The sequence below is a fragment of the Strix uralensis genome, chromosome 14, assembly GCF_047716275.1.
Source record: "Strix uralensis isolate ZFMK-TIS-50842 chromosome 14, bStrUra1, whole genome shotgun sequence".
In the NCBI taxonomy this organism is placed as follows: domain Eukaryota; kingdom Metazoa; phylum Chordata; class Aves; order Strigiformes; family Strigidae; genus Strix; species Strix uralensis.
This window is the reverse complement of record NC_133985.1, coordinates 7,687,365-7,707,515: the sequence shown is the minus strand read 5'-3', so window position 1 is coordinate 7,707,515 and position 20,151 is coordinate 7,687,365. Positions and strand designations below refer to the sequence as shown.

At 34.9% G+C, this 20,151-nt stretch overlaps 1 protein-coding gene across 4 annotated transcripts in view; it reads left to right on the top strand.

Moving 5' to 3' along the window:
- The window catches only part of TENM2 (teneurin transmembrane protein 2), a 741,247-nt gene that overhangs the window by 419,092 nt on the left and 302,004 nt on the right, over positions 1 to 20,151 (top strand). For 3 of the 4 annotated variants that reach the window (XM_074883298.1, XM_074883301.1, XM_074883300.1), the window contains exon 5: positions 2,372 to 2,455. The exons of the other annotated variant lie outside the window; for it this stretch is intronic. In XM_074883298.1, coding sequence (XP_074739399.1) covers positions 2,372 to 2,455 — 84 coding nt within the window. The remainder of the gene's footprint in view (positions 1 to 2,371; positions 2,456 to 20,151) is intronic. 4 annotated transcript variants of the gene reach the window in all.

The following is a 20,151-nucleotide window of genomic DNA, read 5'->3' as shown; positions in this document are numbered from 1 at the left end:
TTTTCCATTGTTGGAGAAACAGAGCTTGGAAACTTACGTTTTAGCTATTGGTTTTAGATGTTTCACATCAAAAAGAGACATGGCTCAGCTTCCTTGGGGGAACAGTTTGTTGTCCTCATCTGTACCCTTTGTAGTTGTAAGGATCAAATATCCCAGGGTGGCCACAGACAGGTAAAAAGAGAGACTAGCAGATTCAGTAACATACACAAGCTTAAAGGGTAATGTCAATAGATAAACTGTTGATGGATTAATTCTGTTTTTTCCTCTTGAAAGAGAAATGAAAATAAAAACTTCTATTAAAACAGAGACAGTAAAGGTTTCAAAAATTTGCATATTATAGGGTGTGATATAACAGAAACTGTAAAATTGCAAACTACTGGAATTGTTTAATTTAATTGTAAGTACCACAGAAGAATTGCACTGTATTTAAGCATTTGGTCCTATTTTCACATAAAAAAGAAAAGAAAAAAAAAGCTTAACAATTCCATGACTTCCTTTTTCATATATTCCTGCATCTACATGTGCTTACTTCTGTTTAATTTCTATTATTTTTGAAATATGAAAAATATTAAAATAATCTCATCAACTTGTAGTATTATATTTTTGGGAAAATTGCTGGTAATACCAAAAGGAATAAATTTGCATTTTTTAAAAAAAAATATTTATCAAAGTTTTTATATTGATAGTCATTGTGCTCCGCACTTCACGTATCTTTGCTTCACTTGCATATTGTCCTTAGAATTATCTTTCAGTGGAGCATTCATGAAAATCTCTTTTTTTCCTTCCTTGCTTTTAAATAAAAAGTCTGTATCATAAAAAATAAAGCTGAACTAATTAGACATGGACCCAAATACCTGAAAATTATTTATATTCATACCACATCAAACTTGAATTTCATGTGTGGCAAGGAGACGTTTAGCCAGTTTAGGAAGCTCTGTCTGGTTTTTATTGTTTGTAAAAGTATGACTTGTCCCTTAAAAATACTTTTTACCCCCAAAACGAGCAATGTAACACTTAGGAGCTGTCATTCTTTCACATTATTTCTGTTGCAGACATTTTAGGTCCAAAATATTTGTGCTCCTAACAAATAGCTAATTTGTTGTCTCACACCTTTAGCTTTATTTTCTGTTGTTTCGGTCAGCTGTTTTTATATCTTTAAGTGTCAATGCATCGCCTTTTTTTCTTTGCATGTAATAAATTGCTGTGGTATACAGAACACATTTTCATTGTTCATTCTGGTGAACCTTGGGTGCAAGATTAAATTATTTTATAAAAATTATTAAGGATTTGAACCTGAGATGTACCAAGTAAAATAATTTCCCAGTGAAGCCTTAAAGAGAGTGAAGTAGGCTTCTTGTCTTACTGGTTTGTGTAAGGAAATTCATGTAAATAAATAAAAATAGGTTTTATGTTTCCTGTTTACTGCATCTGAAAACTCTCCCATTGTTATTATGAAATTCAATAACAATTTTCAATTGATTTTGTGCGTTTCAAATGTAAGGGGACTCCCTCATTACTTCATGTTTTCAAAATCCAGCTATATTTTAATTAGTTGTACAACCAAAGGAAACCTGTTTTCTTTTTGGTCAAAGAGAAAAACTCTTCAAAACTAAGGGATTTTATATATATATATACATATATATATATGTATATATATATAAAAAAATCTGTCTTCCTAAAGCTAGAGAGTTTTTACAAGAGAAAAAAGAAAAAAAACTGCCATCCTTCAACAGTGCAGTTTCACTGGTTCATGTCTAGTTGAGATGCCGCAGAATGAGCCTGATTATGTTGACAGTCAATGTAAAAGTCATCATGCTGCTGTAATAAACATGTAAGAAGTGATTTATTACAGATGAAAGTGTCTGTTTTCCAAATGTATCTTAAGAGTCTGTGTTTAGATAATAAAAATTATCTTTTAGAAGGATGTAATGGTACATATTTGGCTAAGGAAGTAATAGATAATACACTGGAAACAATTTAGTATGATCTTAAAAACCTACTGTACAGCAGGTATGGAAACTTTCATGGACTTCAGGTTAAATTCTAGCGCACATATTATACCCAGAGTTTTATGCATTCTGTCCTTTTTGTGGTTAATGATACCGACAGTGGGTATGTGGACCTCCTGCAAAGCAAGATTTCGCCAGTACTACTGCCACTCAGTATGCCTTTTTATATGTCACTGATAAAAACATAAAAGAATTCTCAATCTCTAGATAATAATGAGTAATGTATTTTTTTGTTATTCAAGAATGCTTTGGGTGGGAGGAGGTGAAACATTCTATTGGCTGTATTTCACCAAAGGTGAATGGAATGGAAGAAAAGGAGGAAAAGAGCCATCTCTAAAATGTATTTGTTTTATTTCATTTAGATTTTCACACACACCTTTCTGAGAAATTGAAAGACAGACAGACAAGCTGGCAGCAGCTGGCTGAGACAAAGAACTCTCTAATACGTAAGGTTTTTATCTTGCTTAAACTGTATTCCTTGTAAACTTAGAACCTAGTTTAGAATTTGTGGGGTTTGCAATGATTAATCTACTCTATGTTCTGCATATTATGTATTGTGGGATTTGTTTGCTTGCTTGTTTTTTGTCCTCCTGGGTATTTATATCCAATTGAATAAATCTGATCTCTCTTTACTACTTATTTCTATTTCATTGTTGAGTATTACATTCCTAATTTGATTGAACTAAGTAAGGGTGGGGTTTTTATTGGGAGTCATCACTGGGTACTGAAGGAGCTGCTTTTTCCCTGAGCTGATGTTGCTTCATGGGACAGGCCTCATTACATGGGCAGAAAGAGAGCTAAGACATGTAAGAGATGCCAGATCTGGGTATTCACAGGCACAATCTAAAAACAGTACGGTACCTGTATCCAGCAGGATTTTCACAAAAGCAGTTGCATCTGTTTTATCCCATTGGTAAAAGCTTGTATGTGATACATGTTTCTGCAGCAATTCTTAAATCTGACTTTCTACTGAAAGATTTTGTGATAACTCAGTTCATCTTTAGTCTTGATTTGAATTTTTTTGATCTAAGAGTTTCAGATTCAGACAGTCACACTTGGTGTGTCACTGAAGTTTTGTATCTTAGGGGCTGTGTAAAACAATCAGGGTTTTGCTGGGTTTTTTTTGTTTTGTAGGGAATCACCTCATTGATAGACTTTTTTTTTTTTTAAGTACCACTGCCTCTCCTACACATACATACCTTTTGTTTCCCTGAGAGCAAAACTCCTTTGGGAGGAGGAGGATGTCTGGAAAAAAGCTTGCAATGTACTTTTTAGCAAAAGAAAAAATGAGCAAGATGAAGTAATATAAATCCAAAGATATCTCAAGGAATTTTGGTACAAAGATAATGATTCAGTGACATCTTTCTCTTGATATTTCTTGAATTCAAGAAATGGTTTTCGTTCACTGGATATATACACCTATACTAACTATAGGATCAGTATGTGCCTTTACTAATTTAGCAGGGACTATTTTTTATAGTCCTTTGTCCTCAACACTGTAGTTTTTGCCTTGTATTTGACTGCCTAATGAGATGAAAGGCATATTTTGATATTTTATTCTTTTCTTCCATTGCAACCGTGACCCAGTACATACATGAAAGATACCTTTCCATTTGGGCTTTTCATTTAAGCCCAAATTGCATTTGCAAAATTAGGGCCCTAACCAGGAATAATATTCTGCTTGCTTAATATTTAAATAAGAAATAAAAAACAAGGTTTTATCATCACCCCATTTTATTTTCTGATATATTTCTTTCAATAATTGCTTGATTGTTGGTAAAAACTGGTGAATGGCATTGTGCTTTGAATCTCAGTGTCTGAGCAAATACTGGGATGGTTTCTTACATCAAATTCTGGAAAGTACTGAGCATATGTGACCATTTCATAGTTAATGCAGCCCAAAAATGCTCAGTGTGTTTTCAAACTGGGGATAAGGACTATTTTTTGTATTTCCATGCTTCTTAGAAGAGTGGGAGCCAGAGAATTCGGTAGAGCAGTTAAATTTCCATAATGCTGGTCTGTAATACTAAAAATTGCCCAAGGTGGCATGCGTATAGTTGGAAATAAAGATGAAATTAATAAAGAATAGAAATGATCTTGTATATATCTCTGCATTCCTGAACCATTCATGATCATTGGTTTTGCAGAACGGATTTTGGCACAGGTGAATTGAATGGGCTATGCTATTTAGGCCATACTAAATCTCAAAGAAAAGTACTTGAGTGTATTTTCCAGGATCACAGAAAGGTTTTGTCCTACAAATTACATCCATCTGAACTATGTCATTTCTAATCTGAAGCTTTGAGGCTTTTCATCAAATATTATTTCTTTTTGGTTTAGTTCTTTTCCCTGGCAACCTGATACCCTTCCCCATTCAAACAGATTTGGTTTATATATTGCTTTTAATTTTTGGTACTGTGTTCAGGGTTCCTAGAAGTTAAGAAAAACATGAGAATGTATTAATAACTATATGACAACTCAAAAATATTTGGTGGTAGTATTAATTCTCACCTCTGGCTTGACAATAACATGCATTTAAGAAAATAATTGAACTGAGACAAGTCATAGAAAAACTTAGTACTTTCAATGACATACTAAATCTGATATGACTAGTAAAATAGTTTGTTGCATGCTCTAAATCTGGTAAGAAAAGTGCAGTGAGCTTATAGATCCAAATTTGCTGACTGGCATTGATGTTAGCCAAATCTATTATGTTAATAATTCAAGGGAATTGACCAAAACCAAACTTTATCTCTGTTCCTTTTAAAAAGTGCCATAGGACTTTTTTACATCAGTCTGGATGCTGCCAAAACCAGACAGATGGCACTAACCTTAGTTTAAAGCCTCAGCTGGCTGAGAATTCATCCAAATAGTGTTGCAAAGCTTTCAGTGTGCATGTTGTGTCAACAGAAGAGGACTTTTTGTATCACCATAAGTAGAGCCCTCAGACTTTTCATTTTAAAGGTACCCAGTTATTGAGTGTGCTCATTTAGTGAGCGGATTGCTTTGCTGTGTTCTAATAAAATGTTAGGTTTCTTGATCTATTCAGCCTTTGCTTTGCTAAGGAGAAAGATGCCGCTGGTGCAGACCAAGAGGTAATTGGAAAAAAGGAGGTTAAGTGCTGAACATGGGTATTATAATGGTCAGTGCTTCAGAAATGCAGGCAGAAGGACTGTTGTCAGATCCACGTTCAGACTCTGGAAGGAAAAAGAATAAAAGCATCCTTTAGGAAAATATCCCCCCTACCTAGTATTTGGAGTAGACCTAAATCTCACCTTTTCTGACTTCTCCTTTTCTGGGAGAAGAATTCTTAATAGGTTAAAAAAACCCAACCAAACAAAACAAAAGTAAAGCCCCCACAAAATATCTCAAATCTATCTCATACTAAGCACCCAGAATTAAAAATAAAACCAAACAAATAAAAGAATGAAACCACCCTGGGTTTCTTTTTATAGCTGTAAAATAATGTAACAAAAGATCAGAAATGTATCAGAAACATTAATTAATGCTTTTGAAGCATTCAGATAGTGTAATGTTGAGCATTATATATAACAGTGCTCTGCTTAGAGTATGATTTGAATAGGACACCAAGAGGCCCATGCTTCTCATTAAATAATGAAAGGATTGGTTCCCTGTATAGTGTGTGCAAGCCAACCTGAACATTAAGTGCAATAGAAGACGTAACAGGGAGGGAGAAAGGATTGAGTCAAGTTATTAAAAAACATATTGCAGTCCACTAACAGTGGGAGTCCAGGCAGCCTTTTTTCTACCATTTCCTATCTTTTTGTTTACTTTGCAGCCATTGTAGTGCACTTTAAGTGTCTTTGCTGTTTGTTTCAACATGACAATCTTTAGTAAACTGTGAACATACAAGTCTGAACATTGTAGCAGAGCCCATAGTCTTTGAATTCATGTATAATCCTGTCAATACCAAAAGAAGATTTGAATGACTATAGTTAATAAGATATGTATTTGGTATGTTGTTGAAGCAAGCATACAACTATCTCAAAGATCTATGGTAATCTGTGATGTGCAAGTAAGTTCTTAAAGTAATTTTGGGATATTATCAGTTGAACTGTAATTTAATGAAGATAGGGATTATGCCTTTTCTGGGGGAATAAAATGGATTGGATTTTATCCTGTGCTTTTGACATTTAGATGCAAAATGCAACTGGTTGTATGGGGGTTTGATTTAGGAGGATGATCTCTATAGCATGACGTTTAAAGTCATCAGTGAGAATGGTAGGCTGGTGTTCCATAGTCTTCAGATATGAGTAAGTTATTTTACATTGTATTTAAATACTGTGTATGGATACTGTGGATAGAGCTTTTATAATAATTCTGTTTAAATTACAGTAGTGAGGAACTTAGTTCACTTTGCTGCTTTCAATGTGGATTTGCCTTACTGAGGATTATATGGGTTTGCATTTCTGGGAGGTTTTTTGGGTTTCCATTTTAATGGAAATTCATTCAAAAATACATGAGCAAAACTTGGTTTTATCGTGGGATTATAGCAATGATTTCTTTAAGTAGCTGAGTCCAGGTTGTACAATTGCTCTTCATGCAACATGCTGTTTTGTTAAGAAACAATCAATCAGAGAATGTAAACCACAAAGCCAAAAGTGTGTGATAAAATAAAATAATGAGAATGTAGGAAACTGTGAGGGGGAAGTAAAACTCTCTTGAATATTGTGTCCTAGAAGAAAACAAGCTGACAGTTCTACCAGGTGCCTCTCCTAAGAGCAGACTTAACACTTGTTACAGAATTTGTCTTGAAAACACCGTTATTTGAACTAAAGAATTTACAAATTTGCTTGAGAAACAAAACAGATTGTGTGTTGAAAGACTGAGCTGCTAGCAAAGTACTCGATCATGTTAGATTTATACAAACCCATCTCCTGTGTATTGCACCATGTCCTAGAAAACTGGAAGCCATGAAAACAAGAACTTATATTTTAAGGAGTTCTGTGACAGCTTATAAAAAATAGCTTTTCCACTTTTTACATGAAGCTTCTACCTTAAAGAAACTGATGAAATAGGTGGTAATTTTTAACACAAGCAGTGACAAAATAAACACCATCTGCTAGTGTTGACTTATTCCATAGTATTCTCATGCTGGGTGATTTTATTTCACTTTTTTTCAGAAATAGTTAATGACACATCTGCTGTGCGGTGGAGGTGCATTTTCAGTAATTAAATGTGGACATAAGTTTAGGGAAAACAGTGATGAAACTTTTTCAGAAACCAAAGAAAATATTAAGCTATTAATATGAATTTACAAAATATATAGCTATGTTGATGCCTTTTTTTATTTTGATCCAATTTATTATTGGATCAAAACTGTTAAACATGTATTTATTCTTTCAAAATACCTGGTTATCATGGAAAACTTCTCATTTAGTCTTTCATTTACCAAAGGAAAAATCTTTCACAATGACATTCTTAGTCCATGAATTGGGGTTGTGAAGACAGGGCAGGTTCAGATGTTGTGCAGGATCAGTGTCAGATTTATTTACATGGGAGAAAGTCTTTAAGGGAGTATAATGTACAGTGCCGTCATTGCAACTGCAGAACAAAATAATGAGGTTTATCTCAAGGTCCTGTTGAATACTGTACAAAAAGAAATTCCACATACACGCAGAGTTTCTTTTATAGGGTATGTCTTTATCCTGTAAAGCTCTGTGAAGCGGTCTTTCCTCCCAAGCAAGATTGTAAGACAAGATGTAATCGTCTGGTGTCCCTGGGTTATTCAGACAAAGACATAATTCATGGCTTCTTGTGTTGTGGCATGTTTTCTTCCCTTTGGTAGAGCTTGGTAGTCCTGTTGGTTTGAAGATTCCTCTCCTGTGTCCCTGAAGAGCAGTCTCTTCCCAAATTACCCCAGTACGTCCTACCTTTTCCTTCTCAGTCAGCATTGAGAAGTCTTTGTTGTGGCAATTCCTATTTAGCACTTTACTGCAGAGGCATGAACATAATGATCCACTATACAAAATCCAATCAATTACGCTGTTAAACCTGGGTTTGCCATGACAAATCATATGTCCCTATGCTATTATCGGTATAAGTAGATTTTAATAAATCCAAAAAAATACATGTCTGGACCTCCATATGGATGGGTGGATATTTCATTTTAAGATTTTGAGATAGAAATTGAAGCCATGAATTGGAAACCTTAGGAAAAAAAAAAAAAACTTTGGCTACTTTATTCTCTAGTAGGTGAAAAAACAGGATGGACGCCACAGAGACATGAATTCAGACTCTGTCTAAAACTTTAAAAATCTCAAGTAAAAACAAATTCAATGTCTTGCCTTCCTGCCACCAAGGTCTCTTCAATGGTATGAAATCCCTGTCCTCCTTTTATGGTTTCACAAAATGTTTTGACAAGTTATGCAAGTAAAACTGTATACAGTATAAAAAGTAAATTACGTCTGGAAAAAACACAATATAAACAATTTTAAAAGGAGCTGCCATTTCTTTTTTTGATAGAAGTCCTGAAACATATAGTGAGTGTAAATGAAGCTTTGCATTACTTCCTTATGAACACTGGCTAAAGAAATATTGATAGAAATATGTTTAAGGGTAAACGTCTGTACTTCTTATTTTAATGCTTCTATTCAAACTTCATTCAATCTATTATTTTAGTAATGAGTGTGTAAAAAAGCAGTGCCTGTGAAGTAATATGCAATTAATGTTAATTGTTCTGATAAAGGAAAAAAAGAGCAATCTCACTTAGTGGATTTTTGTCTTTATAAACTGCACAGTAATTAAAAATCAGAATGAAAATTCATGCGAGTTGCACTAAATGTGTACTGCGTATATTAGATAGTGAGCATCTGAAGTCATCCCATGTTCCTTAGCAGTGATAAACAGATTTACATGTTAAATACTTATATTACAAACCTTTTGACTTGACCTGATCTGTGTAAACATTGCATTTACGAATTATCAAACCTCTTTGAAAGACAGCCTTATGTATGTGTATTATCATTTATGTTAATCTGAATCATTTCTCAAGCTGCTGTGCATGAAGTTAGGGTGAAGAATCCCTTACTTATTCATACCCATATGTATGCTGTGAAACTTGGATAAGGAGGGAGACAAGAAAAACTGATTTTAAAAAAAATAAATTATATACATAGTTTTTATACTAGTGCCATAAGTCCTTAGTTTAAGTTTACTTATACCCACTGCTAGGGTGAAAGTGGAGGGAGCCTGACCGGTGCTTTCTTTGTGATTTCCATAGCTTGCTTTTATAAGCACTTTCTTTTGTTTGGATTATGAACTGGAAATATATTATCCTTTATTCCAAATTGGATCTGCATCTGGGACAAAATTTTTACAGTTTCTAATGCCATAATAGTAGAAAAAGCAAAATTGATTACATGTAATTTTTTAATACGGAGAAGCAATGAGGAAATGATGACAGTATGTTATTTTAAACTATGTTACTTGCAAACTCTTCCCCTTATTAAAGGTTTTTATATTGTTGATGCATAACTACATTCAGAAGTTGTTACTGGCAGGCCAAGCATTTTGATAGAAATGTAGATAGTGGATGGGCTTGTTGTAACTGAAGAATTAAATCTGCTTGGTATAATAAGCAGAGTTGAAAATCCAGAACTTATACAGCACACTTCTTAATATCCATTTCCTTACTGGGACAAGTGAGTTCAGTATTTTCAACCAATGTCACAGTATTTCTCCTGCCAGTGACTTACAAATATACCTGTTAATATGTTTTTGTGCTTCTTCAAAGCTTATTTCCTTAAACAGGATCATTAAGAGTTAGTATTTGATCCCAATATAATTGTTTAAATTCTGAGTGATGGTTCAGTAGAGTGAACGTGCTTCAAAGACAGGTTTGCCTGTATGCTCAGAATCTGGACATGTTTGACTGTACTTGGTTCAGGTTTCTTTCATTTAGAATGAAAGCTTTGTTTTCTCAGTCAAAGTCTGGGGTAGGAAAATACTGTGCCTCAAATCCCACATGAATTGAACTACCTGGTGCTGATTAATGAAAATATTGAATGTGGGTGTTAATGCTAGGAGGCCCCTGGAAGGACTTACTGAAACTTACTGACATAATCTTTTTTTTAAATAAAGTATGATTTTTATTTGAGTAAATAGCATGTGGAAGTGGGAAATTGAGTGCATTTTGGAAAACTAAATGATCTGGGAAACAGAATGAAAAAATCACATGGCCTCTTTCTCTTTAGATACCAGAAATCTTCATCTGTTACCTATCTAGCTTGCAAAATCTTCAGCCTTCTTTGAGCACTGCAATATATTCATTGTTAGGGCAAAACTGTACTGCTGCCCTCTCTCTTCCCACTCAAAGGATACTTGGCAGTTGTCAGGATTAGTTGTAGATTTTGCCCCCACGTTTTGATTCTGCAATTTGACTTTGTGTATCGTGTGGTAATACCATCATTTTGAGGCACTTACATTGATGCTGCTTTTGAATAGTAAAAGCAGCTTGTGCAACCTTCCTAAGGGCTTATTACACAGTACAAATGTTACAAAGCCACATGTTCTAATTTACCAAGTGCCGGGTTTAGTCACTAGAATTGACATATTCGGAGTAATAAAGGGCATCTCTTCTTTTAGCCACTGTCAGGCCTCATTCTCTTTATAGAAAGCCTTGTCAAAAGTAACAGAACTGTACTTGCAGTCAAATTTCTCATCATGTTCTACTCTTAGCAGTAAGGTTTGGATCCTTCATTTCATAGATCCAACTCAGAACTAACTTCATTGTAGGTTGATTTCTGAATGTTATGTCTGAATAAAAGTTACTTTTGTAAATAATTGAGAGCTCCATATCTTAAAGGCAGTATTCAATACACCTGCATTTTTGTATCTTAAATTTAGCGTTTGTATCAACAATCTCTTGAATACAGGAAGAAATTAAGACTAAAACAGGAAATTAAGACCAGAACTGCCATGATTGCACAGTACTGCTACACGTAATAAAGTCTAAAGGATTCAAATTCTGCAAACAGAGGCAGAATTGAAATAGGAAAAGTATGTTTCAGCTAGATTTAGGTGAACCCAAGGAAGATAGATAGGATAGACATGTATTGATTTCTTCATTTTCTAAGTCACTTCTGTCGTATGCATTATTGACATTCCTTCTAAGGTAGCTTAGAGTTGGTGAAGTCTGCAGTGTTAGAAAGTAATGTCATTTCAGGCATGCGTAGTTGCCAGAGTAGTTAATACTGCTAGTCAAGTAATAAAGTAGTAGTAATATAAAGAGTACTGCAAATATTAATTGTTGCAAAAAATATAAATGGTATTTGCTTTTCTTTACTGTGCTTTTTCAGATATGTCCTTCTAAATCTGTGGTGGTAGTAGAAATCAAATTGTCTGAAAGCGTCATGGTTCAACCTCAGCTGGCAACTAAGCCCCATGCAGCCACTTGCTCACCCCCCCTTTGGTGGGATGGGAATCAGAAGAGTAAAAGTGAGAAGACTCGTGGGTTGAGATAAAGACAGTTTTATAGGTAAAGCAAAAGCCACACGTGCAAGCAAAGCAAACCAAGGAATTCATTCACCACTTCCCATGGCAGGCAGGTGTTCAGCCATCTCCAGGAGAGCAGGGCTCCATCATGTGTAATGGTGACTTGGCTAAACAAACACCATCACTCCAAATGTCCCTTCCTTCCTCCTTCTTCCCCCAGCTTTATATGCTGAGCATGATGCTATATGGTCTGGGACATCCCTCGGGTCAGTTGGGGTCAGCTGTCCTGACTGTGTCCCCTCCCAGCTCCTTGTGCCCCCCAGCCTGCTCGCTGTGTGAGGTGGGGTGAGAGGCAGAAAAGTGCTTGACTCTATGCAAGCGCTGCTCAACAGTAATGAAAAAATCTCTGAATTATCAAGAATGTTTTCAGCACAAATCCAAAACACAGCCCCATGCAAGCTACTGTGAAGAAAATTAACTCTACCTCAGCCAAAACCAGCACCAAAGTTAACCAAAAGTTAAATGGGAAAACACAGAAATATCTCTTAAGCATGAGTACACAGATACACTAAATACATGTGGAGATTCATACAGACAAAATCTGAAATAATAAAATCTAAGCAGTTGAGCTGCTTTATATGAATTAACAAACATTATATAAAAACAGCAACTGCTGTTCACCTTCAGGGATTTTAAGTGAAATCATTCCGCAGGAGCACTTGGGTTGTAGCTGGTTCGATTGGGGATATTTTAACTTTGCATTTTAGTGATGAAATTCAACAGTTCACTGAGACTTTACAGTGGATTAGCTCTCTAGAGTGAGAAGTTGGGGTGGGAAGAAGTATTTGGATTGGCAAAGCAGTAGAATAGTTCTGTGATCAGTTTGTTGGCGTAGATTGTTGGGGTACAGACATTACCATAGCCTCAAACCTTCCTGATGTGATCATTCCTCCATGATTAACTTTATTGTAACAATATAAAAGGGCTGAGTTTGAGGTATTGAGCCTTCTAAGTAAATTTTAAACTGTTTTCTTAGAAAATTTACAGAATTCATATGAAAAAGATGGAAACGGCATAATTATAGAATGCTTCTACATCTGTTTTCCTTGTCAAATTAATATAGAAAAAATATTTTTAAAATTTGTACACTGAATATGTGTACTTAGCTGAATTCCTTAGTCTGCTTTTAATTAATTTGAATGTAGTTCTAAATTTGGTTCCTTGACCAGGTCATGCTTCTGAGCATTATTTTATGTGACAATCAAATTAACATTTAGAAATTCCCTTTCCTTCACCTTCATCATTCTCATTGTAGAAATGTCTACTTCAATATTCATACTTTTTTATAACCTCAACTTGAGTAGAAATTCCAAGTGAGAGTTCCTGGAATTCCTCTTAAATACAAGTTTTCTGGAAGAATTGGATGGTATTAGGTACTCAGACTTTTTCAAGATCGCTTTGAAGAGTTGTCTCTTTTTGTTCATTTTCTGTTACATTGTGGATCTTGAGAAACTGTAAATTCTGAAATGCGCCTTTTTTTTTCTCTCACCCTGGAGTGTGTTGCAAAGACCTGACTTCTCATTTGCAGTGAGTTAGCCAGCTAAGATTAGTTGTAGTCATAGAATCTTGTTAATAAATACTTACCTAACCTTTGGCTAGACAGACCACTGTAATGTAGAATGTGGTCAAGCTCTGGAAAACTGTGTTGTGTTTTAATAGTTTTTAATGTTTTTAATGTGTTTCCACTAAAACTGCTAAAAATAAACTAAATAAAGGTGTTTTTTTTATTCCAAGCCCTGTATGCTGCTACTCCTTGTTGAGGAGGCATATGATTCTATGCCTATAAGATTCTATGGAATGTTATTATTTATAAATACTCTGTAGGTTTAAAAGATACGGGTTTTTTTTTTCCCCTACATCTAAGTCCTTTGTGGTTAGCTGTTTTCTGGAGTTATAAGGGCTTCTATGAAACTGTCATCATCAAGGTGCTGTTACTTTCAGAAGTGCCCTACCCAATATACCAGAGATCCCCCAAGAGAGTAGTGCAGGGCAGACCACTGTGCTGCTTCTCTTGACATAGTGACCTACTCGCCTTTTATTTTTCCCATATCTGCCATAAATTTATACTGCCCAAGTTTTAAGTCTCTTGGCATTAACATAAGCAGCCTAGAAATATGTTTAGACCTGACTCCCAAAGTAAGATGAATAGTGCAGCCAGTGTGGTTTCGCCTGTATCATCAGAACTATAGATATGTGTTCAAACCCGGTTTATTCCTACAAGCACCGTTTCTGGACTTATGGTCAACTGATATTTATAATGATACACTGTTATCAGTCATAGATGTTTTGGTTTTTTCAGTTCCATCAATACATTTTTGAAAATGAAGATAGAGAGGAACTAATATTTTTCATAAAGCCCGAGATTTCTTTTTAGTATTTGATTTCGGTTTATTTTGTTTGAGCTGTGTAGAAAGCCATTTCATAGAGAGGAACAAGTCCTTTTAATTTCACTGTTTGATCCTTTGGAGCTCAACTGAGGCAAACCTAGAATATAATCTATTTCAGAAAATTAAAAATAATTACATTTACCTGATCTCCTTAAAGATACATGCTTCTAAAATGAATATGGAAAAATTAATACGGAAATCCTAGAATTTATTAAGATATCTACTTAGCTTTCTTCAACTGTTGTTCACATACAGGTGTTTTGTAAAAGCTGTTCTTGGACTAGATTTTAATTGGCTATTGAGGCTGTCTTTAAAAAAAAAAAAAAAAAAAAAAACAACAAAAAAAACCAAACCAAAACCAAACCAACCCAACATATATTCTACATGGTTCCTACTACATAAAATTAGCAAACTTTTAACACTTCAGGTAACTACATATGTGTCTTTTAAACTTGTAACAGCACAATATGAGAGAAGTTGAGTCCAGATAGCTCTTCCTACCCAACTTTAACTTTGCATACTTTGTAGTTTCCCATTTGTTTAGTTAGACCTCCCAATTGAATTTCTTTAATTTATAGATTTAAAAAGTTCTGCATGTGCAAATTATAGCTGTGTGTGTGTGTGTATTTGTAGTGCATCAAGAAGGTGACATGCATAGGTGTGGTTTCATCTAACACACATTATTACATATGCAGAAATATATCCTTGAATTTTATTTATACCCAAATTTGGAAATACAGTGAAATAATACATACATCTCTGTGTCCCTGAACACTGTGGCACAGTTCCTGCTGACTTCAGCAGGGCCAGCCCTTCAGCCAGTATATACAGAAGGTGAGAGATGACTGCAAAGCAGTGTTTCACAGCTGCCTGCTGGACAGTGGTTAAAGAGGTACTTCTCTGAGATTCCAGGCAGAGTCAAGAGGCCTTTAACAAACAATACACAGTTTCTTATTGAGCAGTAGACAAAACAATTTCTCTAAACCTTTCTGTTCTTAGGCTACTTGAATTTACAGCCATCATTAAGCTGAAGGAGCATAGTCCATGAACGTTTTGTGCAGTTGAAAGATTATAGGTCATATAGTGATAGGATACAAAGCTTATTGAAATGCAAAATTTAACAATAATTTGTATTTAATAAAATGAACCTTTTCAGAGTAGCATCTCAATCCATTTATTTTCTGAAGTGTCATGTATAGAAGACCTTTTTGTCTTGCTTACTGTAATGTACAGGCCTTGAACAGCCTTATGTTCCTATCTTAATATCCATCTGTCATCTGTTGCACTTGGTGCAACTCTGAGCCTTCTTTACATTCACAGGAAAGATAGATTGTACAAACAGCATAATATAAGTTGTGTTTTGTGGTGGTCTTTTTTTAAACAGTAGTCTGATTGGTATTCAGATGTACTGTGTGAACCTGTGGCTAGAACAACTCTCCTTGCCTTACCTGCTTAGAGTAGAAAATGCACGTAGTAGTCTTGAAGTAGTATCACTTAATGAAAGTGACAGCTGACTGCTTATTTTAGTTGGAGGGGAATGTTTAATATAATTTCAATTTTGTTTTATAGATACATATACCATGTGTTCCATTCTTTTGGTTTTTTTCTGATACAAAAACACACAGAATTTAACTTTCCAAATTCCCAGACTGATGTTAACTTTTGAACTTAACCTCTGTCAGTTTTTTCTCTTTAGTCCAAAGTAACAGTATGTCTCTTTTTCCTTTGTATCTCATATGTGGCAACTATTACTGTCTGTAACATGATAAGGTAATTAAGTTACATTTCATTTTGAGGGATAATGGCTAAAAATAAAACCCAATTTGATTTCATAATCCACATCTTGGTAAGTTTCAGTTGTCAAAAGTCAGGGTTAATTTTTTTCTATTTCACCTTGCATTTTTAGATTCCCCTGTGTCATCTTACAGCTGGGTGTTCTCTTGCGAAGCTCAGCAGTCTACTCCTCTCCAGGCAGTGCATCTCACAAGCACACACTTACTAGTGTCAGCAAACACATGGCTGTGGTTCACTGCATGGTTAATTCTTAATCATTAATTTGTTGAAGTAATGTTCAAACCTATCAGCTTAAAGGTAAATCACTTCTTAAGCAAGTTACATTAGAAAGTGTGATGAAAGAAGTAGTAAAATTATTTTGGTTTAAACTGTTGTTTCTTTATAACTTAGAGATACAAACCCAGCGTTTTTCTTCTGTTATGGAAAAGGTTACATGTCAAGAAACTAAGGGGGGGGAATACACTGAAGAGCATTACACTACCAATAGGATAGACACACTTTGCATGTATATATACATCTTCCATATAGTAACAGGTACTGACGGAGAGTTTGACTACTGAGAACATAGAGAAGCAATGACACAAGCTGAGGATGCTTCCTAAAGAGGGCAGGGTAGTGAGAAGGATAGATAGTTTTTTCAAGATCTTAACATTCCTGATGTGTTCTTTGAGTTCTTTGATGAATACCATAAAAATGTAGTTTTCAAGTAAATTACACTGTTCAATAGGTACTTTGTTGGAGGTTGGCAGAGAATAAAATCTGTGGTAAGTTCATGCTACCTGTCTTTACTAGAATGCCTGTCATATGTGGGCACTTTTTTGTTAGTTGAAAACCTACATCAACTTAGTATCCAAAAGATTGTAAGCACCCTGACACGAAAAATAAATTCCGTTAAAGGAAAACTAAGTTGTCCTTCTAGTGAATTTACGTTTTTGAATAATAAAGATCTGCATGTACTTTATGAATTGTTTATGTATACCTCACAAAATCCACAGCCTTCACAGTGTTTTGTCATTGTCGTTGCTAAGTGTGGTTCATACTATGCAAAAGTTCATGAGTGGTAGCGTGAGCAGATGTTCATTGTTCCAAAATGCACATGCAAGTGAAGACAAAGGACAGTAAGTCTGTACTGCAACACAAGTTGTGCTTTCCTGAGTGACCATGCTAAGAGGCATAATGTATAATTAATCTATGCTAAACATGCACAACATGCACAAGATGTAGATGACTAAACTAAATACTAAACATACTCTAGCAGCTGTTTCAACATAATTTCTTTTTCAATAAGCTGAAAAAATTGTTGAAAAGGAGTCCAGCATACACCTTGTATTGGATTCTAATCAGCCAGTTAAGGGACTCAACAATTAGTACACTAGAGGTGAAAATTAATCAAAAGCTAACAGAACTGTGTTGAAAGAAAACAGTTCATACATTGATTGAAACAGTACTTAGGGGTATTTTTAGCTGGAATATAATATACATGGTTCTTTTAGTTCAGTGTAAAAGCAAAGCACATAAATCAGTAGGCTTTTCCTGGATGCATTTAAGGACAGCATCTGCCCTTTCTGTATAACGCTGCCTGATATAGTTTTATCTGCAGTGTTTTTCTGGTGTTGCAGAAGCCTCTGAAGCATATGATATTTGGTTCCCCCGAGTCTTGACTGTCTGCCAGATCTTAAGTTCTCCCAAAGTGTCCTGTTTCTGCAGCTGGGTCAGGATATGGTTTTCCATGGCAGAATTTTATCCATCTATCCATCTATCTATTATTTCATAAGCCAGTTAAGCTTTGACAGCTAGAGGAATCTTTGAATATAATGGTATATCTTCGTAAGGCATGGAAACTGTTTAACCAATGGTTAAGAGCTAAAAGGTACTTAATTAAAATAGAAATATCCTATTCTTGTTTATACAGTTAAATCAGAGGATGTCATATTTGCTTGCTCAAAAGCAAGACTCTGAATTTAAGACCTGCATTTCCTGATAGTAAGAATGATTTATTCTGTAGATTTACCTCTTGGGGTGGGTTATATTATTTTTCTGTCTGGGTTTTTCATATGTTTGTTTGTTTTTTCTTTTTTCCACGAGAAACTTAGACCCAGTCAGCACCTTGGTAACCTCCAACAGCTTGATTGGCATTTTTTTAAGAGAGATCCCAGTTGTTCTTAAAGTGGAAGAAGGCATTAGCCATTCAGGTTTTTTGTGTCATAGCAGGTACATACAGAAGAAGATGTAGTGGTGATTTTGAACTTTATTTTATTGTGTAGATATAAGTTCTGTAACTTAGTCCTTGGATTAAGTATTATTTTACATGTAGCATGACCTTTAATTTTCTTATGCATCTGAAATAAATGTTACTGAATTTTTATAAAGGAGATTTTGTGTATATGTATAATATGATACTAATTATGTTTGAGTTTGGAGTTTTAATCTAAAATCTTTTTCTTAAATTCAGCCCAGACATTAGTTTATACTTCTTCAAATTGTTGCTTTGGTCCCAGCTGGGATTTCCTATATAGCACTGAGATATTCATACACTCAGTTATGTTGGTGGCTGTGTACCATACTTCAAGCTTTCACATAACCTAGGCAGTGTTTTGAATAACTTTTTTCTAGGATGTTGCTATTTAAAATATTCCTATGTGGTTGCATCGGTTGGCTTTTGACTTATTAATATGTTTTGTATAAATGCGACTTTAATCATCTTTCTTCTAAATTTGTCTGTACTTAAACATCTGCAACCCTGGAGTTCCATAGCTTGGTAAGGTTGTTCAATTCCACTTTTAATTTTCATCTTGATATATTATAAATGTTACCTTGCAAGTAATAGCAGGAGGGAGTACTTCATGCAGCAGTGCACCTGCTGATCTGTGTTGGTGTAAGTGGCACATATTTCAGTCAAGTGATGTGACAAATCACTTTATTATTGTTTCATCGTTTCTTTCTGCAGAAAAAAAAATCTGACCTCAAGGAAATGCCCGTATTTCCTGTAAATGTAACTTGCTATTCATAACTCATCTTGAAAAAATGCAAGATTTGCGTTTAGATACCAATAAAAAATTGAAGAGACAGTATTAGTTCATGTACAAGGGTTGCTAAAAACATAAGAAATGGAGAAGGCAAATCCTTATTTTTAAATTACAGTTTCAAAAGTTATTTTATTATATTAAAATGACAACTATTTCTTTAATATATGCTCATGTTCATATATGTTCACATTTCTTCCCCAATCCCCTACCTCCCATCCATATCCCATGTAGATTGGGAGAGTCAGGATTACTAGCAGAGCTCTTGTTAATGAAAAGTGGTGACACTTGCTTTATTGTTCATTGAAGGCTTTCTTCTGACGAAGATAAATTACATGCTTGAGGTTACCAGGAAAATGTGATTTCATCATTGAATGGGGGAGATCTGAAACAGTCTTCCCAATTTACAAATAAGTTATGAATCTGCCAGATCTGACAAAGAGAAACATTTATTCTAATGCCTGAAGCTCTGACACTGGAGTCACTTGAACATTGCATCTTTATGTCATCTATTTCATATAGGTTTTGGTAAATAGCAAATTTTTAAGTTCTAGAAATAATCTCCATTATTCATGTAAAAGTACATTATGTAATTTGTCTAAACATGGAAGAATAGCATACGCAGAAAGAGTAGAAGACTGCTTATTGTTTAAGTCTGCATGTGTGAGAGGGTCTGATATGCTTGTGCCAACAAACTTTAGACCCCTTATGTACTCAGTAGCAATGGTTAGGGCTCTAAGCTCATCTCTTCCTTTTGCTGCTCCTATTTCAGGCACCAACAATAGGTATCTGAAGTTACAAAATGTGGGTATTCCTATCAAGAATGAAAATGAGCAAGAAGCTAACCTTATCTAACTTTAAAATTGGCTCTCAAGCTAGGTGTGTGGACTGGATGATCTGGAGAAGTTCCTTTAACCTTAATTATTCTACGGGTCTCTATTAATATCTCCCTATATGTCTTTGGCATAGAAAGAGGTAATTAATTTATGTGAGCCCTGTAATTTGTTTCCTGAAATCGTAATAATCTTGACCTAAGTATAGGCACTTATGCTACTGAGCCTTTTGACATCATTTTTGGAACTTCACCTCTATTCAGAACCCAGATCATTGCTTGGTCCACTGTACCACTGTGGGCTATTCCAGTGGCATGAATAGCAAAGGAGAAGAGACCCACCGTTCTGAAATAAATGACACCTGTATCCCAAATTTCCAGTATTTCCCAGAATTGATCTTATAAAATATCATCAAAAAACCTTATCTGATCACAAAGTTCTCTGTTGCACATGAGACAGCAGTACTTCAACTTCTGCATTAGTTAAACATTAAATTGTATGAGAATGCCAGATGATAAACAATTCCTTTTTCCTAGACTCACAGACATTAAAGGCAGTCCTGTTATGGAGCCCTATTGCTATATGTAAC